Source organism: Electrophorus electricus, chromosome 25 (assembly GCF_041902795.1).
Source record: "Electrophorus electricus isolate QZ-2024a chromosome 25, ASM4190279v1, whole genome shotgun sequence".
NCBI classification, from domain to species: domain Eukaryota; kingdom Metazoa; phylum Chordata; class Actinopteri; order Gymnotiformes; family Gymnotidae; genus Electrophorus; species Electrophorus electricus.
In genome coordinates, this window is record NC_137521.1 from 13,172,803 (window position 1) to 13,192,397 (window position 19,595).

Consider the following 19,595-nt stretch of genomic DNA (forward strand, 5'->3'; position numbering starts at 1 on the left):
GATGTACGCCACCACACAATAACACTTTCAGAATTTTATTTTCTTAAAAGACGGGGAGAAAGCAAGTACAAATCTTTAGGAAAACAGGATATTTATGAACAGGATGCTATGGTTAGTTTTTTTTCCTTCAAGACAAACCAGTATTTTTCCAATACATTAACAAGCCATCATATAAAGCTAACATGCAAACAATTAATTAAAAAATATGTATGGTTCTTGTAGACATATAAAAATAGTATAATACTAAAGATCACCAGAATTATTTTTGTCTGTGAAAGGATTCTGGCACTCTAATGGATCGGACAGGAATGACCCTTTTTTAAAATGTAGTGTTACTGCGAAGGCACACGTACATGCACATGCTTGTGCTTCTGCACACAACTTTTGCCGAAGCCGGAAGCCCTTTGTACAACATGGAGAAGAAAAGGAAAATGAAAGAGAATGAAGGGCTCAACTTTGGTATACAGACTTCACTTCCTTACCATCTCCACAGCCCCTTCGAGCAAGTGAAGCAAAGCCCTAACCCGTGGCTAACGCCTGCACACAACCATGCAAGGACAAGGGGACACACACAGAGGCAACGTAAACAGGATGCAGAGGAAAAGGCTGACGAGGGAAAGCCAGTGAACAGACGGAGCAGGGACAGACGTGTGGATTTGTCAGTCCATCACTGCAAAGAAACAGGGCACACAGGAAGAAAGCTGTGTGTGTGTGTGTGTGTGTGTGTAAATATCTTCAGTCCTAAAGGGTTGTAGGTGATGAAAGTGGAAGAGTATCACACAGGAGACGTATCTGGAGAAGAGACTCTCCTTTGCTGTGGGGGCTGGTTGGCTGTGAAGGAACAAAAACACTCAAGTCACATGCCTTACCAGAGGCCATGTCCTCCGGGACACTGGTGGAGAGAGACGGAGCACCAGTCCTCCATGTGTGGAAACGCTTCATCCTTTTAGGATAGCGTGGGTACGGCCCCGGGCCGCAGCAGGGGAGCGGGATCATCTCATAGGTCTGTGTGAGTGCGTGCATGTGTGCCCAAGACAAAGAACAGGAAACAACAGGACACTGCCAGCAGTATCGGCTACAAAGACGGGGTTGGGGTAAGAACCGAGAACGGTGAAGGAGACAATATTGTGGCAGGAATTCGTACTGGGCCTCTAGGCTGAGTACGTCCGCTACGGTCAGTAGAGTTTTTGGTTGTTTTCTTGTAAGAGCAGGTGCAAAGACAACTGATAAAAAGGGCTGGGGAGGACACATCCTACCTTCAGTCCAAATCATCATCATCATCATCATGGATATTAATTAATATGTTATCATTAATGACCCACTGGGTTAAACTTACCAACGGAAGAAGGGGCACTAGTGTTTCATTTGAGTCGTAGTGTTCAAACATCGTAAAGACAACAATGTAAGGAAATCAACCAACTATAATCCCTCCTGTCATTTTAAGGCTTGGGGACCAAGATGCAGTAAAACGTTATACATCACTATGTTAAAACAATCAAAAGCAAATACAAATTCATGTTTTAAGGAGGGGGATTAAGGGATTAAGTATAAAGGACTGAAGCTCCTGTACATGTGTGGCTCAGGAACGCTACACACTGAGTGACTGTACACACAGCCCACAGTGCCAAGTTACAACGTCCAAAACAGAAGCTTGTTCAAATGCAGGTTCATATCCCAGCCTGACCAGCAGGGGCAGTCGGGACCAGTTCAGTCAAATTTGTTTATTTATTTATTTAAACTGCCTAGTATCAAGTGTACTGGAGTTTCCCCACACTGGGCCAGGTTTTGATCTTGGAATTGAATCCAGCCCTTAAAGACACACTAAGTAACATCATTGTGTGGCTTCATTCACTCTCTACCTCTGTTTGTGCTGCTATTTGCCCTTCTCTCCATACTTAGTACTGATAATAACTAATATTCATTACATATTCCTGAAATATTCCATGTAGTGCACCTTTAAGAATAAAGAGAAGTAAAACAACTATGACAGTGGAAAATTCTGTTCTTTTAACATCGGAGGTCTGTCTGATTAATGTAATCTGTGGTTTATAAAGGCGTGGCGACTGTAATGTTAGTCTGCGTCCAGGTCTATGAGGTCCAGGGCCGTCCGTCTCAGTCGAGGAGTCCGTCTGTCCATACGTACATCTGTCTTCGTGTGAAATCGCTCATTTCTTTCTTCTTCTGGAATGTAAGAGGTCACCGTCTTGCAAAGTTTCTTTCAGAATGTCTTAGGGTCAAAGTGCCAGAACACAGGTGTATGTGCTACAACTGGACCGTTGCACACAGGTGAGGAGGAAGAGCGAGTCGACTCGCTCTGATTCTTTTGCTCCTCCCCTTCCTGCTCCTCCTCCCACCCCCCCCCACTGGTGATCGGCTTCTAGTGAGGCAGCGGGACGATCACCTCCACATAGTTGAGAGGGAAGAATCCTGATTGGCCGTGCAGCATGCCCTCATACCAGTTCTCATCGATCTGATTGGTCAGGGTGATGACATCACCTTCACGAAAGCCCAGTTCACCATCATTTTCAGGCTCAAAGTCATATAGAGCCTTACAGCAGGGTGGCTCTGAGGGAGCTAGAGAGAGATAGAGAGGGAGGGGAGGAGAGTGTAGAGAGAGATAGAGGGGGAGGGAGGAGAGAGAGAGGGAGGGGAAGGAGGAGAGAGAGACAGAGAGGGGGAGGGGAGGGGTGACAGTAAAAACTTATTGATAAAATAACCGATTAAGATGACAGAGGTTTGCACAGGACACTTGCAGCCATATCGGGTGTGTTAGGAGGCGTGTTATCAAAGGATTAAGACAAAGGCAGCTGCAGTAGTCTGAAATTATGACAGGAATCCACTGATCATGGTTAATCCAGTCTGATTTAAACCCAAAGTGAAACCGTTAACAGCACATTAAGAACCAAAGACATACGTGAGCAGTGTAACTGTTCCTCAAGAACAGACAGCCTTCAACAAGGCCTCGCGTGTGCTGAAGCTGGCATGCGACCAGCGTGCCTCCTGGTGCCCCCTACTGGCAATCCCCTGAACGACACAGCTTAGTTATGTTCATTCTCTAACCAAACACACCAGACAGCTAATTAACAGCTACAGCTAATTAAGCAACAGCTAATTAACAAGTCTTTTATCAGTCCTTTTTCAAATCATGTGTGCCAGCACAGAAAGAGACTATGCTGTCCATCCCTGATTTTAAAATAGTTTTAGTTGTAATTAATACACTTAATCCAATATTCGTATGTTCGATATTCTGATTAGCTGGATTTGTGTTAAAATTTATATCTGAAATGAATACATAAATAATAATTTTGTGACAACAGCTTCAGGGAAAGCAGCTTCCTGCAGAACAGGGAAGGCCTGTAAAGAACCGCCTAGAAATTCAAATGAAAATGTTTCACTAGAACTTCTAATCTAGAATGTTTCATCTCTGCAGGGTCCCACACTCACACTCCAAAGCACATAAACAGTCTTGGTACTAATGAGAAAGCTGTTTGTTAGCACAGTGAGTGATAGCTCTGTGTTGGGTTTTAACACTCCGTGTTAGCGTGCTCAGAGGCGCTGTGGAAGCACAGGCAGACCATTGGCTACTGGGCACACAGAGGACTCCGCCCCAACAGCCAGAGCCCCAGAGGCAGGGGTATACCAGGTTATGGGGTGTCACACGGTGCAACACACACACACACACAGCCTCCCTTCCTGCCTCCTCCTCACATGCCTGTAAGGAACATCAGACTGATCTTACTGTACCAGGCTTTGTTCCAGTGCCTACTTACACCCACAAAGAGCAGGCCGCTCACAAACCCTCTGGATTAACCCAACCCACACCCACAGCCCCCCTACACCAACCCCGACCGACAGCTCCACCTCCTGCCCTGCAGGCAGCGCTGGAGACTGTCAAGGCTCAGATCAAAACCTGAACCTTGGAGGCAGTTCATACTTGGAGCCGTGCGACCTTACCCAGTGCGCAGGGACTCCAGGAAAATAGACTCAATATGATATGAAACCCAGGCCTCTTATGCACTCGTGCGACCCACATAAATGAAAGCTCTGATTTTAACTGTAGAAAACCATACAGGGGATGTGAGGACACTAACTCCAGCACATCTGTGCACATGTACGTTACTGGATCTCAATTAGCAACCCCCTTGATTAGATCTGATCCTTCCAAAACAGTCCCATTAATCCACTGGAATTTTTTTCTCCAACCCACACACACGCACACATGCATGCACGCCTGCCCTCGGACTCACTCAGTCTGGGTTTCCGGGTTGACTTGCCAAGCCTGTGGTACGGTTCTGATGATGTCATAGGAGGAAAACACAGAACAGGGTCATCGAATGAAGGCAGCTGACAGCTGACTATTGGACCTGCTGTTATCCACCCCCTCCGACTGACACCCACACACACACACACACACACACACACGGGTGGCCAGGCGGTGTTATCACACCCTGTCACCAGCCCAGAGTGGCAAACACAAAGGACAATGTCTATCTTGCTCGCTCTGTCTATGGGGCGAGGGAGTAAGACTGAATGAAGACGAGGGCTTTCCTCTGTGGACAGCCAAACAAACCCAACACTACTGGGGCTTCCTCATCTACAGTGATACGATACGCTCATAATGAACCTGATATGATACGGCATTCAGTGATATGATATGCTCATACTGAACCCGATACGATACGGCATTCAGTGACACGATACGCTTGTGCTGAACACGATACGATACACTCCTACTGAACCCGATACGATATGGTAGTGACACAATACGCTCGTACTGATCCTAGTACGATATGGTATGCAGTTAAACGATACAATTGTACTGATCCTGGTAGGACACAGTATGCAGTGATATGATACAATAGTCACTGATTCATTAGGCTCATACTGATCCTGGTACAGTACAGTATGCAGTGATACGATATGATATGCAGTGATTCAGTGTGCTTGTACTGACCCTGGTATGATAAAGCATGCAGTGCTTATCATACCAGGCCATCTATTGTATTAAAATAGCCATCTACTGTATTAAACACCAACACAGTGCACTTATCAAAGGAGCGCTCTAAAAACCAGTATTAACTTCTGACCACTCGTAGGCAATAAGGCAATATAATAAGAGTTTGTATGAATGTTCCTCTTATTTTTGATTCTACTACGTACTTCCATATGCAGCTGAAGGGGTCAGAGCTACACAATCCTCATCAAACCCTGTGGGCGGAGCCGCGTGCAGCCAAGCAACTCAACTTACCTGAGGTACGAGTTGACGGGGGAGCTGGCGTGAAGCCGCCGTTTGATTGGTCGTTGGGCTCCCCGAAATCAAAGACAGGTTTGGGTTTAGGGACATACTCTCTGCGAGGACGAGACTTTGACTCGTTGATCCTTGCGGAAAAAGAATATAGAACATTTAATCGAGGTTCTTACGCAATCCTCTATGCACAAATCAACCATGGGCATAAAGCTAATAAACTGATCTCCACATGATACATTTCCCCCATGTGGTCTAATACCACCACCGCAGACTGGCACACACTCACCTGTCTTTGAGTTTGTCTGCGAGCTCCTCGAGGATCTGCACAGCCTGCCTGTGATAATGCAGCTGAGACTCCACCAGAGAGGAGAGCTGAGTCACCTGCTCGATCTACACGGAGAGAGAGAGGAGGAAGATGTGGGGAACAACACACGCACACGCACACGCACACACACACACACACACACACACACACACACACACACACACACACACACACACACACACACACACACACACACACTACCCTTCAGATAATAATGAGCAGTCACAAAAACAAGCAGCTTCATTTAATGACTAACTTCCCGTATGAGCCCAGAACCCCGTGGAGCTTCTAGAGACTCCATCTCACTGCCGCCTGCTTCTATTCATCACCCCACCAGCATCAACAAAAAATCACAACAGTAGAAACGAAAACTTAAAGAACTTTGCTTCATTTTTAAAAGATCCGAAACATACTCTAGATTTACGTTTGTGCCAAACAACCCCAAAAACCCCCCAATCAATCAAACAGCAAAGTATACTGTGATCCACTAGGTGGCGTTGTAAGCTCTCCAGGGACCAGACATGAGCAGCCATAACACCACTGCTGCACATGACAAACACACACCTACACACACACATTTATACAGTACAACATACACACACACCTATAAACACACATTTACAGAGTACAACATACAAACTGTACAGGCACAAAGAAACAAAAACACACCTATAAGCACATTTACACAGTACAACATACACACCTATAAACACAAGTTTACACAGTACAACATACACACTAAACAGAACCAAAGAAACACACACACACGCACACACACACACACACACCTATAAACACATGTTTATACAGTACAACACACACATTTACATTTATGGCATATAGCTGACACTTTTATCCAAAGCAACTTACAAGTACAACTTGAGTAACTGAGGGTTAAGCGTCTTGCTCAGGGGCCCGGCAGTGGTGGGACTTGAACCAGCAACATTCCAATTACAAGTCAAGTACCTTAACCACTAAGCTACCAAAAATCAAGTACCACACCACTGTACATATTGTACAGACACAAAGAAACACACACACACCTATACACGTTTACACAGTACAACAAACACACTGTACAGACACAAAGAAACACACACACGCCTTTAAACACACGTTTACACAGTACAACACACTATACAGACACAAACACACACCTATAAACACACGTTTACACAGTACAACATACACAAAGAAACACACACACACACACACCTATAAACACACGTTTACACAGTACAACATACACTGTACAGACACAAAGAAACAGACACGCACACCTATAAACATGTTTACACAGTACAACATACACACTGTACAGACACAAAGAAAGACATACGCACACCTATACACATGTTTACACAGTACAACATACACACTGTACAAAGAAACACACACACACACACACCTATAAACACACGTTTACACAGTACAGCATACACACTCACTGTACAGACACAAAGAAACAGACACACACCTATAAACACACGTTTACACAGTACAACATACACACTGTACAGACACAAAGAAACACACACCTATAAACACAAGTTTACACAGTAAAACACACACACTTCTTGTACATCTCGCCCCTATTTCATACATATGTGTTGCTCTCGTGCTGATTCTGAGATGTGCGATGTGCGCACACACAGGCACGCATGCACGCACGCACACACACACACACACACGTGCACACACACACACGTGCACACACACACGGCTCTTACATCTGTCTCTAGCAGGTTGTACATGCTGATCTCAGCTACTTCTTTGGACTCGTGGAATTTCTCCAGGGCCTGCTTCAGCTCCTCATCCGGAATCTTCCCCTGCCGCTTCTTCTTGTAGTCGTAATCCAGCCGCCGGCCTTCCAGCTTCTTTAGGTGGTGCTGCGCATCAGAGAGAGAGACAGTCATGCCGCAAGAATACTGATGGCAGACAGACAGATGCCACAGGAACGCAAACAGACAATCATGCCACAAGAGTGCTCACGGCAGACAGACAGTCACGCCGCAGGAACGCTCACAGCAGACAGACAGTCATGCTGCAGGAACACTCACGGCAACTGACAGTCATGCCGCAGGAAAGCTCACAGCAGACAGACAGTCATGCTGCAGGAACACTCACGGCAACTGACAGTCATGCCGCAGGAAAGCTCACAGCAGACAGACAGTCATGCTGCAGGAACACTCACGGCAACTGACAGTCATGCCGCAGGAAAGCTCATGGCACACAGACAGTGACGCCGAAGGAACGCTCACAACAGACAGTCAATCACGCCACAGGAATGCAGACAGACAGTCACGCCGCAGGAACGCTCATGACAGACAGACAGTCACGCCGCAGGAACGCTCATGACAGACAGACAGTCACGCCGCAGGGATGCTCAGATAGGTATCCAATAGGAACATTAAAGACAAACTCTGCCTCACAACTAGGTACATATCTAGTAAGTTGCTTTGGGACATGGCTGTACAGGCTGTAACTGGTTGGCTGTCCCCCATGGACTGGGTTTGGCAGTGCAGGGAACCCCCCGCCCCCGCCTCACCCCTCACCTGTATCTCCCTCAGGTCCTTGTCACACAAGCCTTGGAGCGGGTCAATGAAGTTCTGCTTGACGTCGATGTCCAGAGAGTCCTTCACCTCGGCCAGCCTCTTCATGCTGTCCCCTGCGTCCACCAGGGCGGCGCCTGTTTCCAGCAAGCAAACATGTCATCGCTTACACACACACCTCCTGCAGAGAAGCCTGTTACAACAGTTCATCGAGCCGAGCTCGAGACCAAACACAGGACCACACAATCCTCTCTCACCGATCTGAGATGTAGAGAGAAACACATTTGTCATATACGGTTATGATACCTTTTAAACATGGGAGTACTTAAACCAATATTTTATTTATAATGAATAATAATACTGTTTGTTTCAGTATTTGCTGTAAAATCCTAGTTTTGAGCAGTACTCAAGCTGTCTGTAAATATAAACCAATACACCTCAACAAATCACATTCAAACCTATTTAAAAGCAGTGGTTACATGCAAGGAGAGAGAGAGAGAGAGAGAGAGAGAGAGAGAGAGAGAAATGGATAGAGAAGGAGAAAGCACGAGATATCCCATGATGCTAAGCTTCCATCTGTAGGTCATTACTGCATTTTATGTGTTTTAAAACATTTGTGCTTTTAACCTCAAAAACACATTTTGTAAAACACACATTTGTTGCATAAATTATTTGCATTTTGGTTTTATTGTATTCATGTCCGTGTATATGTTATATATGCAAATCAAAACAGACAAAGGTTTAAAGTTGTTGGAAAACCTCAGAGTTCAACAGCACTGCACATTATAAAGTCTTTTATTTAACTGTCCCTCAAGACGGGTCCCTAAAAGACAACCCTGCTCCAACACACGAGCTAATGGAAAGAGACATTCTGGAAAACTCAGAGAAGATGGCTGGAAACGAGGACATTCTACGCTGATGAGCCCAGTGAAATCCCAGCCCGGAAATCTGCCATGATCTGTCCGATTATTCTAAACCACGGACACACTAATGAGAATTAATGCAGAAAAACACGGACACTGATTAATAACCAACACGCTCGTTAAAGGTCCATGAAAATAGATCCGTATTAGGGAAATTTTAATCAGTGCACTCGCTAGAAACTTGAATTGGTTCACATGTATAGAATGAGCATCTACAACAGCAAGCCATGAATTCTGTCAGAGACACACACACGCACACACGCACACACACACACAAACACACACACACAATGGCATGTTGCAGTAGTGTGTGTGTGTGTGTGTAAACCCACCGAAGTTGGTGTCTTCCCCCAGCTCTCGACCGTATTTGGCCATGCACTCCCCCAGAAGCCCCTCGACCTGGGGGTATCCGGGGCTCTTCACCTGCCCACGGATCTTAGACATGGTGTTCAGCATGGACAGCTTGGCACGTGACGCTGACACACACACACGCGCACACACACGCACACGCGCACGCACGCACGTACACACGTACACGCACGCACACGCACGCACGCGCACGCACGCACACGCACGCACGCACACGCACGCACGCACACGCACGCACACACACGCACGCACACACACGCGCACACACACACGCACACACACACACGCACACACACACGCACACACACACAATCAGGTTGCAACACAGTTCTTTTCTGCCCACTGCATGAACCAGGACAAAGGTCAAGTAAATCACAACTAGATTATTTTAACAACTAGAATCTCTGGAATATTTTACAGTTTCAGATTGAGTGAAAATACAAAATAAATGAAAGAACACATGACCAGTCATGAACCCTGAACAGACCTACAGACACCAAACGGCATTAGCTTTAAAAACGTTCAGGACAGAATGACCAACGTGAATAAAGATGAAACCCTAGAAACCCCCCCACCCGTAAAGGATACACCTATGTGCTCTAGGCCATAAAAGTGCTAACCACCCAGAAGGCGTGTTGTTTCCGAACTCTGGCTGTGACCTAAATCAATACGGCTGGACTGAGCTAAATTTAAAGTGTCAAAGAGTTTCCAGTAAACAGGAGATGGGAGCAGCTTTCCGTGCGCCCGCCCAGCCCTTCCCCCTTACCAGGGTTGGGCTGCAGGTACTCCGAGGTTTTGGAGATCACCTCTACCACCGCCTTACTCGTCACATCCACCTTCTGCAAAAACAGAGAGGAGGGTCAGCGCTTATGTGCACGCACACGTACGCTCGCACACACACACACACACACACACACACACACACACACACACACACACACACACTGTAGCGCTCTTATTTGAAACACGGCTTTGTTGTAGGTGTAGCTGAACTAAAGGGTTCATCATCATTACTGAGACAGAGAGGTGCAAGGACAGCTGAGGCTGCGAGACAAGCAGCCCGTCCACAGTTCCAGAGTCCAGTTTTCCCAGCTCACTTCCCGCTCACTTCCCATCTCTAGGAGCAGAGCACGCATCCGCACACATTAAACATTTCTGATCACCGCCTTAAGGTTCCTCACCAAGCAGCAGGAATATTTTCAGCTCCTGCGGAGAGGCAAGCCCTTCATCCTGGGCCTCAATGGTGCATGCATGCGTCTGTGTGTGTGTGTGTCAAGCACATCAGCTGTTCTGAGCTGCTGTGACAGGTGTACCACCCGGCGGCTGTGCCATCATTGGTGGGCACTCCAGACGCACCAGGACCATTTTTTAGCTAGATTTGAAATTTTACATTTCTAAAGTAATGCGTTTATGTCTGATCCAAGTCTGAAGAGTTTAATTTGAAGTTTCCGTTCCCCACTGAGGGACTACAGGGACTGAGTGGTGTCACGTGGATGCAGGACTCATCTCTGTTCAGGGACGGGCTCTCTGTCCTCCTCCTGCTGTCCCCCTCCGTGTGGCGTGCAGGTGATGCAGAATGCTGAAAGACCTCATTCACAAACTCTCGACCAATTCTACAGCTCGTGACCGATAAGCAGAACTCTCAGTTCATCGTCTGTTCCTGTAGCTAGCTTTCAGATTACTGATTACAGCAGCCATGCAAACCATAGTCGTGCTCATAATGAAGATCACTGCCTAGTCAGTACGGGTGGAGCAGAGAACACTAGCCACAGGACACAGGATGGAGGGATACGGTTGGCTTATTACTGTGTACTGAATATTAGTTACCACGGCGACACAGTTTGATTAGCTGACAGGGTCAGGGATGAGGTGATTGGTCTGGGCAGTGGGCTTTGCTCCTATGACAGAGTCTTATGAGACTACAGATCTGAGATCTGCTTTAGTGTCAAACACCCTACCAGACAGCAGAGCACGCTGATCCGGGATCAGCTCTCGGTCATATGCACTACCAACAGCAACACAGTGGTGTGTTCAGTAACGTGTGTTTTCAGTGAGGCAATGGTGTCAGAGCCCCTGATCCATCCGGGGTCGGGTACTGGACTGCACAGTTCCAGCTGTCCAAAGTTCCACGATTAACAGCTGCACCTGCTGGAATTTACGTCCTGGACTCCGAACATCACTGTTGTGCTAACAATATGTGCAAAGGCAGCGCTGGGCAGACAAGTAGTCACCTCAGTGACCAATAAAACATCCCGTCACCTAACAGGATAATCAAGGACCTTTTGCCAGTATACTGGCTGCTGGATTTATCCATTTTTATACGTTAAACAGGAAACCCGCGATGACTCCGTCCTCTTACCCGCTCCAGGTCCCGGAATTCTTCGTCAAGTTTGGTTCCCTCTGCTCCTCCGACCTTCTCGCTCACCATCTGGAAACAGGAGTCACAGAGCACTGAGTGATCCAGACCGAAACCCACGTCTGACAAAACATCGTTACCACCATGACAGAATGCAACATGTCAGCTATTTGTTTAGCTGCAAAATGAATTGTTAGCCTTAATTTAATATAAGATTTAACTAAATAACTAACTAATTAAATAAATAAACTTGCATATGTCTCATTTTTTAAAAAGAAAGCTAAATTATGAACCACAGGCTGAGTTTAACAAAAATGTGTGACATCTTCTGTATGAACTCCATATTGCGGTAAAGCTTATATATTGATAATGCCACGGAGGGACAACCGTGACTTAATGTTATCAGTTCACACTGAAAATAACCTGCTCACAACAACCCAGGTTTCCTACATTTAGCCTACATGTACTTCACACCCCCAAAATTAATAAACCAGGATCCACACAGTGTGATTCTCTGTGGTCCCACGAAAAGAGGAAAGACAGTTCGTGTCATAAATTACTTAGGAAAATGGCTTCTCAATTCTCTCTCTCCCTCCCTCCTTTCCTCTCATTTCTTAATGATTGCAGAACAGGGTCTATGTTTCTCTACAGAGTCAGCACACAGCAACAGAGGGAACCCAAGGTCCGAGAGTTTGGACAGGGGCCAGGATTCTGTCTCACTCATCACAATGGTGGGTTAGGACAGAATTGCAGTGGCTACTCAGGTTACACACACACTCACTCTAAAAGATTACTCTAATACTTTTAGTGTACTGAGACTCCACAGCCTCAGACACAAAGTCTCAGAGTGAATTCAGTTCATACTCCTCTCTCTCTCTCTCTCACGGGGTCCTACCCACTGCGATCGAGGAATTCAGCAATTCTGAAGCTCCACCCCCTGAGGAAGACCACAGGAGTGTTTGAAGAACACTTCGCTCTGTAGTCCCGCCCCCCTACAGGCCCAGCTCCGTTAAGACGAGGTTCACTTAACGACCACAGCACTTGATATTTCTGAGACTACATCAGCTGAGCGCTAATCTCAAACATATTCCATTTAACCAGGAAGATATTAGAATGCATATTATACAACGGCTCCATTTCCTGTTCTGGTTGTTTCTGAGCATGTGTTAACGGAGACACCATTTCCCCCCGTTGCTCTGGACGCTACACTGACATCTCATCTGAAGCGCAGGATTCTGAGCCCAACAACCTTAACTGTAGGACACACAGTTCCAGGAACATTCTTCATTCACCCTCCTGAGTCATACATGACAATCCTGAGAAACTGGCAAATCTTCCCCAGACAACAACAACAACAACAACAACAACAACAACAACAACAACACTAGTAAGAGCCAGGACTTGACTCTGTCTTTGTGGCATTGCATATCTGTTTCAGCTGTCTTGGACCATGACTGCAGACTGCCAACATATGAAGGAACATTATAAACTTGGTTTAAATAAGCAGGCTGATTAATTCTGGAGCATGGCCAGGTTGGGCTGGCTGGCAGCAGATCTCGATGAAGAGGAAGATGTTTGTCTTCCTCTCCAAGCCCACACCCCTCATAAAGCCTGCATTTCACCAGCAGAGAGGTCAAAGGTCTGAGTGTGTGACGGTGTATTCAACCTGCTCACGCTTGCAACACACACACACAAACCTTCTTCCCCACAGGCAGCACAGATGTCCCCCCCTCCATGGCAAGCAGTGCAGGGAGGAGTGGGATTAATAATTAAAAGGCAGTTTCAAGCTGAGGAGCAAACACACACGCACACGCATGCACGCCCCTACTGATCTGAGTGACATCACCACAAAAAGACAAACACTGCTAGATATGCACTCAGGATTTCAGCCAACACACACAAATACAAACACACACTCTCATATTCACGTCTGCTTAAGATGAAAGACGGTTTGTTGGCCAAGGCCGTAAACCCAAACGGTTTCACATCTTCCTTTATGGCCATGTGGAAACTGTCCACTCAGATACAGAATTCTTATTGATAATGATGAACTTATAAGACACGACATGGCCATAAATACCACACTGCTATCATCTTACCATTCATTATGACACTGGTGAACCGTTTCAAGGTTGGCCTACGTTATCTTCGTTAAAAAAAAGATTTAGTTATGTTTGTTGAATCTTGTGAATGCCGTAACATGTCAAGACATTCATTTGAAACATCTGAACAGAATCTGACAGCTTTGAGCACTTGATAAAGAACTGTGTGCTTTGAATATGTGAATACTGATATCAGATTTGAAATGGCCAGTATTCCGATAATGATTAACAAGAGATATATCGTGCAACAAGAGTACAAGAGTACTCTTGAGTACAATAAATTACAAGAGTACAATAAAGTACAAGAAATAATGGATATTCCCAAACTACCCCATCTTATTACCCAGCCTAGGCTTTTAACTACATTCTAAATGTGCATCTGGCCCGTAACCCGTAGAACCCAATGTCCACCAGTTCCAGAGAAATCCAGGGGAAGTGTTTTCTGTCTGGGGGACATGGGAGAAAAGGCTTCAGATTGACCAGGAATTAAACTGTGGCCTGTTATTGCAAACCAACTGATAATCTTATGATAAACTGATAATCTGACAGTGCAGAATATGCTGATTTGCAGTAAACAGCTCTGAGCAACAGGGAGAGACACTCGTGCTGTACTGGAACTCTCACTGCAGACCTGCACAGACAGCAGGATGGAAAATCTGTTATAGTGAGAGTGTATCTGACACACACACAGACTGGAATAAGTCTGTTATAGTGAGAGTGTATCTGACACGCACACACAGACTGGAATAAGTCTGTTATAGTGAGAGTGTATCTGACACGCACACACAGACTGGAATAAGTCTGTTATAGTGAGAGTGTATCTGACACGCACACACAGACTGGAATAAGTCTGTTATAGTGAGAGTGTATCTGACACGCACACACAGACTGGAATAAGTCTGTTATAGTGAGAGTGTATCTGACACGCACACACAGACTGGAATAAGTCTGTTATAGTGAAAGTGTATCTGACACGCACACAGACTGGAATAAGCCTGTTATAGTGAGAGTGTATTTGACACGCACAGACTGGAATAAGCCTATTATAGTGAGAGTGTATTTGACACGCACAGACTGGAATAAGCCTGTTATAGTGAGAGTGTATCTGACACGCACACAGACTGGAATAAGCCTGTTATAGTGAGAGTGTATCTGACACGCACACAGACTGGAATAAGCCTGTTATAGTGAGAGTGTATCTGACACACACACAGACTGGAATAAGTCTGTTATAGTGAAAGTGTATCTGACACACACACAGACTGGAATAAGTCTGTTATAGTGAGAGTGTATCTGACACGCACACACAGACTGGAATAAGCCTATTATAGTGAGAGTGTATCTGACACGCACAGACCGGAATAAGCCTATTATAGTGAGAGTGTATCTGACACGCACAGACTGGAATAAGCCTGTTATAGTGAGAGTGTATCTGACACGCACACACAGACTGGAATAAGTATGTTATAGTGAGAGTGTATGTGATATGCACACACACACACACACACACACACACTGGAATAAGTCTGTTATAGTGAGAGTGTATCTGACACGCACAGACTGGAATAAGCCTGTTATAGTGAGAGTGTATCTGACACACACAGACTGGAATAAGCCTGTTATAGTGAGAGTGTATCTGACACGCACACACAGACTGGAATAAGTCTGTTATAGTGAGAGTGTATCTGATATGCACACACACACACACACACACACACACACTGGAATAAGCCCGTTATAGTGAGAGTGTATCTGACACGCACAGACTGGAATAAGTCTGTTATAGTGAGAGTGTATCTGACACACACACAGACTGGAATAAGTCTGTTATAGTCAGAGTGTATCTGACACACACAGACTGGAATAAGTCTGTTATAGTGAGAGTGTATCTGACACACACACAGACTGGAATAAGTCTGTTATAGTGAGAGTGTATCTGACACACACACAGACTGGAATAAGTCTGTTATAGTGAGAGTGTATCTGACACACACACAGACTGGAATAAGTCTGTTATAGTGAGAGTGTATCTGACACACACACAGACTGGAATAAGTCTGTTATAGTGAGAGTGTATCTGACACACACACAGACTGGAATAAGTCTGTTATAGTGAGAGTGTATCTGACACACACACAGACTGGAATAAGTCTGTTATAGTGAGAGTGTATCTGACACACACACAGACTGGAATAAGTCTGTTATAGTGAGAGTGTATCTGACACACACACAGACTGGAATAAGTCTGTTATAGTGAGAGTGTATCTGACACACACACAGACTGGAATAAGTCTGTTATAGTGAGAGTGTATCTGACACGCACACAGACTGGAATAAGTCTGTTATAGTGAGAGTGTATCTGACACGCACAGAGACTGGAATAAGTCTGTTATAGTGAGAGTGTATCTGACACGCACAGAGACTGGAATAAGTCTGTTATAGTGAGAGTGCATCTGACACACACAGACTGGAATAAGCCTGTTATAGTGAGAGTGCATCTGACACACACAGACTGGAATAAGCCTGTTATAGTGAGAGTGCATCTGACACACACAGACTGGAATAAGCCTGTTATAGTGAGAGTGCATCTGACACACACAGACTGGAATAAGCCTGTTATAATGAGAGTGTATCTGACACTTTCCTCTGTCCATTATTTTAATGGACCACTGGCAGGAACTGGCTGCAAGATCGCTGCAGTGCAATCACTCAGACAGCCAATATGATCCAACACACACACACACGCACTTCGCTGTTGTTGGCTAAAGCACAGCCCTCACTAACACAAAGTGATTCCCAGTGTGAGGAATCCATTTTGTTCTGGTGTTCTCTGCACTCCTCTCGTCCTCTCCATGGCTAACACTCTCTCTCTCTCTCTCTCTCTGCCTCTCACTTTCTTCCCTAGTATGTCCTGACAGGAAGCTGGGAAATGGATAGATTTGATTCCTGCAAATATCAGCAAACTGGAAACAAATGGTTTCTCTCTTTCCCAATCAACACCCCCCCCCCCACCCGGCCTTAATGGAATCATCCAATTTCTACTCCTGCTGGGAAATACATATAGGATTACTACCATCAGGGGGAATGTGAGGGGTGTGCAGCCCTTAGAGCAGAGTTCGGGACTTCTGCAGGGTTTCCTTTCTAATCCTAATCTGACGCACCTGGGGCTGATATGTGACTACAATGACACTGAGGCTAGGCAGGTGAGAAGCTGCTCTGTTCTGTCCTGTTTCAGCTAACCCTTACAGTTAGGGCTGGACTAGGAAATGATATTCTATACTGTAATTGTAACAACAACATAAAAAGTAGCTATTGTGCAGAACGGTGTCAGTTCCACATTGCGTGGACACGGCACCATCAGCCTGATGAAGCCCCCCCCTTCCACTGTACAGTGGCAGTCATTTTAACGGAGAGGCACAAATATCACATCAAAAGCTTTATGAAATGACCACACCACACTCACCGACAATGAAGCAAAACGACTGTCACAGCATGTGAGTCATAGCTAACAATTAGAAGCATCCAAACTGGAATCCAGCATATGTAAAGTCTGGCTGCTTCCAAGGAACCCTCTAGAGGAGAAGGCAGCAATATATGGAAGTCACCTGGGATGGAGCTGCATGGTTCACTGGAATAAATTACATTTGGCCTCTGCCAAGAAGGAGACCTTTGCCAGCCGTTCACCACTGACACGTACTGTGCTGAGGTTCAGAAGATTTAATGGTTATTATCTGCAAGTATGCAGAGCTTATGTGCAGACCTCAGAAAGCAAAAATATCTGCAGAAAAGAAAACAAGGATGTGTTGATGGAGTGCGTCAGTCTGAAGTGCTTCCAGCAGGGTCGCACTGAACATAACAGCAGGAACTAAAAGGTCAACATTTACATATCAGCATTTTCTCTGTAATCTATAATGGGTAACATCAAACCATTGCTCATTATGAGTCAATAAGTCATGAGCAAGCAACCTCATTCTGTAGGTCATAGCAAACCTACAGAAAACTAGCGGTTAACCCACTGCTTTTCTCAGAACTCAACCAGTTGGTGGCTTGTCCAGGAATTCAAAATAAACTTCACACGGTCAGCACATTCTCCCCAAAAAACTGAGGCGTACACAAACAGAAAATTAAAAAAACAAAGCAAAACTACAAATGCGCAGCGCCAGGTGCGAGACATTAAAGGAGGAAACGTAACTGTGGTTAAACGTTTCAGCATAATCTTCAGAAATGTGGTCGACGCTTTCATTCTCAGCGTGAAAACACTAACCAGCCGGTTTGTTGTTTTCAGTACTTTCGTTGCACACAGCCAGCTAACGATTAAAAGACCGCACCTAACCCACTTAGTTGGTTAAACTGGGCAGTGGTGCGCATACGAAGAGCTCTGCAGGGAAAACGTGGCAAAGATGTTCGCCAATGATGCGCGTTCAGAACAAACGTTATAACGCTGCTAGAACGCCAGCTAGCTAGTTAATAACCTTGCTAGTCAACATCGACTAGATTTTCTAATGATCCACATCCGTTAATAAAAACAAAACTAACATTACATTTGACAATCTGCAAAAAAAATACTCGACTGCATTAGCTTACAACCCAGCGCATAAAAATAAGAACAACCCAGCGCATAAAAATAAGCTACTAAAGTTAGAAGGAACAAATGACCATTGACACTCGTGGCTTACTAACATCTATAACCTACATAAATTGATACCCCCACTAGAGGTGAAAAACCACGTCAACTCTGGGCTAGATAACGAGAAAAAGACGGTTAGAACTGCAACTAATCCAACACTATAGAAAAGTGAAATACACAATTAGAAGTGAATTTTAACATACAAGTAGCCAATACGAACTCACTTTTGCCGACAGTGTAACTAACGTTAGACCCCGCTGGGTTAGCTGGGCTAGCGAGGTTAGCGGGGCTAGCGGGGTTAGCGGGGCTAGCGGGGCTAGCTGGGTTAGTTTAGCTGCCTGACTAATGCCGCCGCTCTTCATTGAGGAGAAAGTTGAAGGCAAACCTGACTGGCTTTGTAAAACTGCTTCTTCAAGCCCGCAACAGACATCTTCAGGCTGGATCCCCCTTTCGCAGCAAAGAAACTATAAAAGTTGTTTTTTTTTTTTAAATAAATAAATAAAACGATAATATTACCAAACCTACTTCACTGAACCGAGCCAGTTAGCTTAATTCTGTCTAACGTCAACTGTAGCTCGAGACAAACAGCTCTAACGGTTAAGCACATCCACGACGGTGTCCAAGGCTCCGAGGAACGTTAACCGGATCCACACGTTTTAAACAGTAAAACTTGGCCACGAAGGTCCGTTAACGAGGCTCAACGTGATCCACTTCACACACAAGGCGGAGAAGTGGGGCTCGAAAATAGCGGTCCCACTCGCGAGACCCCGTTTCCTGCGCAACGCAGGCACATTCCATTCCACACCCATCCACGAGGACATGGCGCCCCCTAGCGGCCAGAGACGGGCCGGCCCAACACACCGCCACGCCTGTTCAGCTCGCCTGTAGTCCCGCTGAGGCAGTGGGAGTGCCCTGTGATAACAGGACATCCCACAACCCTCGACTTGTGAAACATCAGGGCTGGATCATTGTGCACCGAACCGTGTTAAGATGCAAATAGATGGGATCACGTTCAACTCGCGGTTGAAATGATTTATATGCATAAATTTAACCTAACCCAGCATCTTGGAATTTTTCACTTTAATTCCATTTC

The 19,595-nt window shown here is 45.5% G+C and overlaps 1 protein-coding gene across 2 annotated transcripts; it reads right to left on the minus strand.

The window, feature by feature from the left end:
• Nucleotides 1-19: 19 nt before the first annotated feature.
• sh3gl1b (SH3-domain GRB2-like 1b) lies at nt 20-19,299 on the minus strand. 2 transcript variants are annotated; one of them, XM_035522003.2, is made up of 10 exons: nt 18,888-19,299; nt 11,777-11,845; nt 10,184-10,256; nt 9,381-9,524; nt 8,129-8,262; nt 7,304-7,462; nt 5,535-5,638; nt 5,249-5,379; nt 4,248-4,292; nt 20-2,574 (listed from the first exon to the last, which is right to left on the minus strand). In XM_035522003.2, the coding sequence occupies exons 1-10, from the start codon at nt 18,930-18,932 to the stop codon at nt 2,378-2,380; spliced, it is 1,101 nt and encodes a 366-aa protein (XP_035377896.1). In that variant the 5' UTR covers nt 18,933-19,299; the 3' UTR covers nt 20-2,377. The 2 variants fall into 2 exon arrangements, with proteins under 2 accessions (XP_035377896.1, XP_026882055.1); XM_027026254.3 differs by lacking the exon at nt 4,248-4,292 and having other exon boundaries at nt 18,888-19,297.
• Between the last annotated feature and the right edge of the window lie 296 nt (nt 19,300-19,595).

Coding starts and splice junctions, on each gene's coding strand:
- sh3gl1b (XM_035522003.2), bottom strand. CDS start 18,932: ATGTCTGTTGCGGGCTTGAAGAAGCAGTTTTACAAAGCCAGTCAG. Junction 7,463..8,128: donor AGGACCTGAGGGAGATACAG/GTGAGGGGTGAG, acceptor TCTGATGCGCAG/CACCACCTAAAGAAGCTGGA. Junction 4,293..5,248: donor CCCGTCAACTCGTACCTCAG/GTAAGTTGAGTT, acceptor TGACATCATCAG/AACCGTACCACAGGCTTGGC.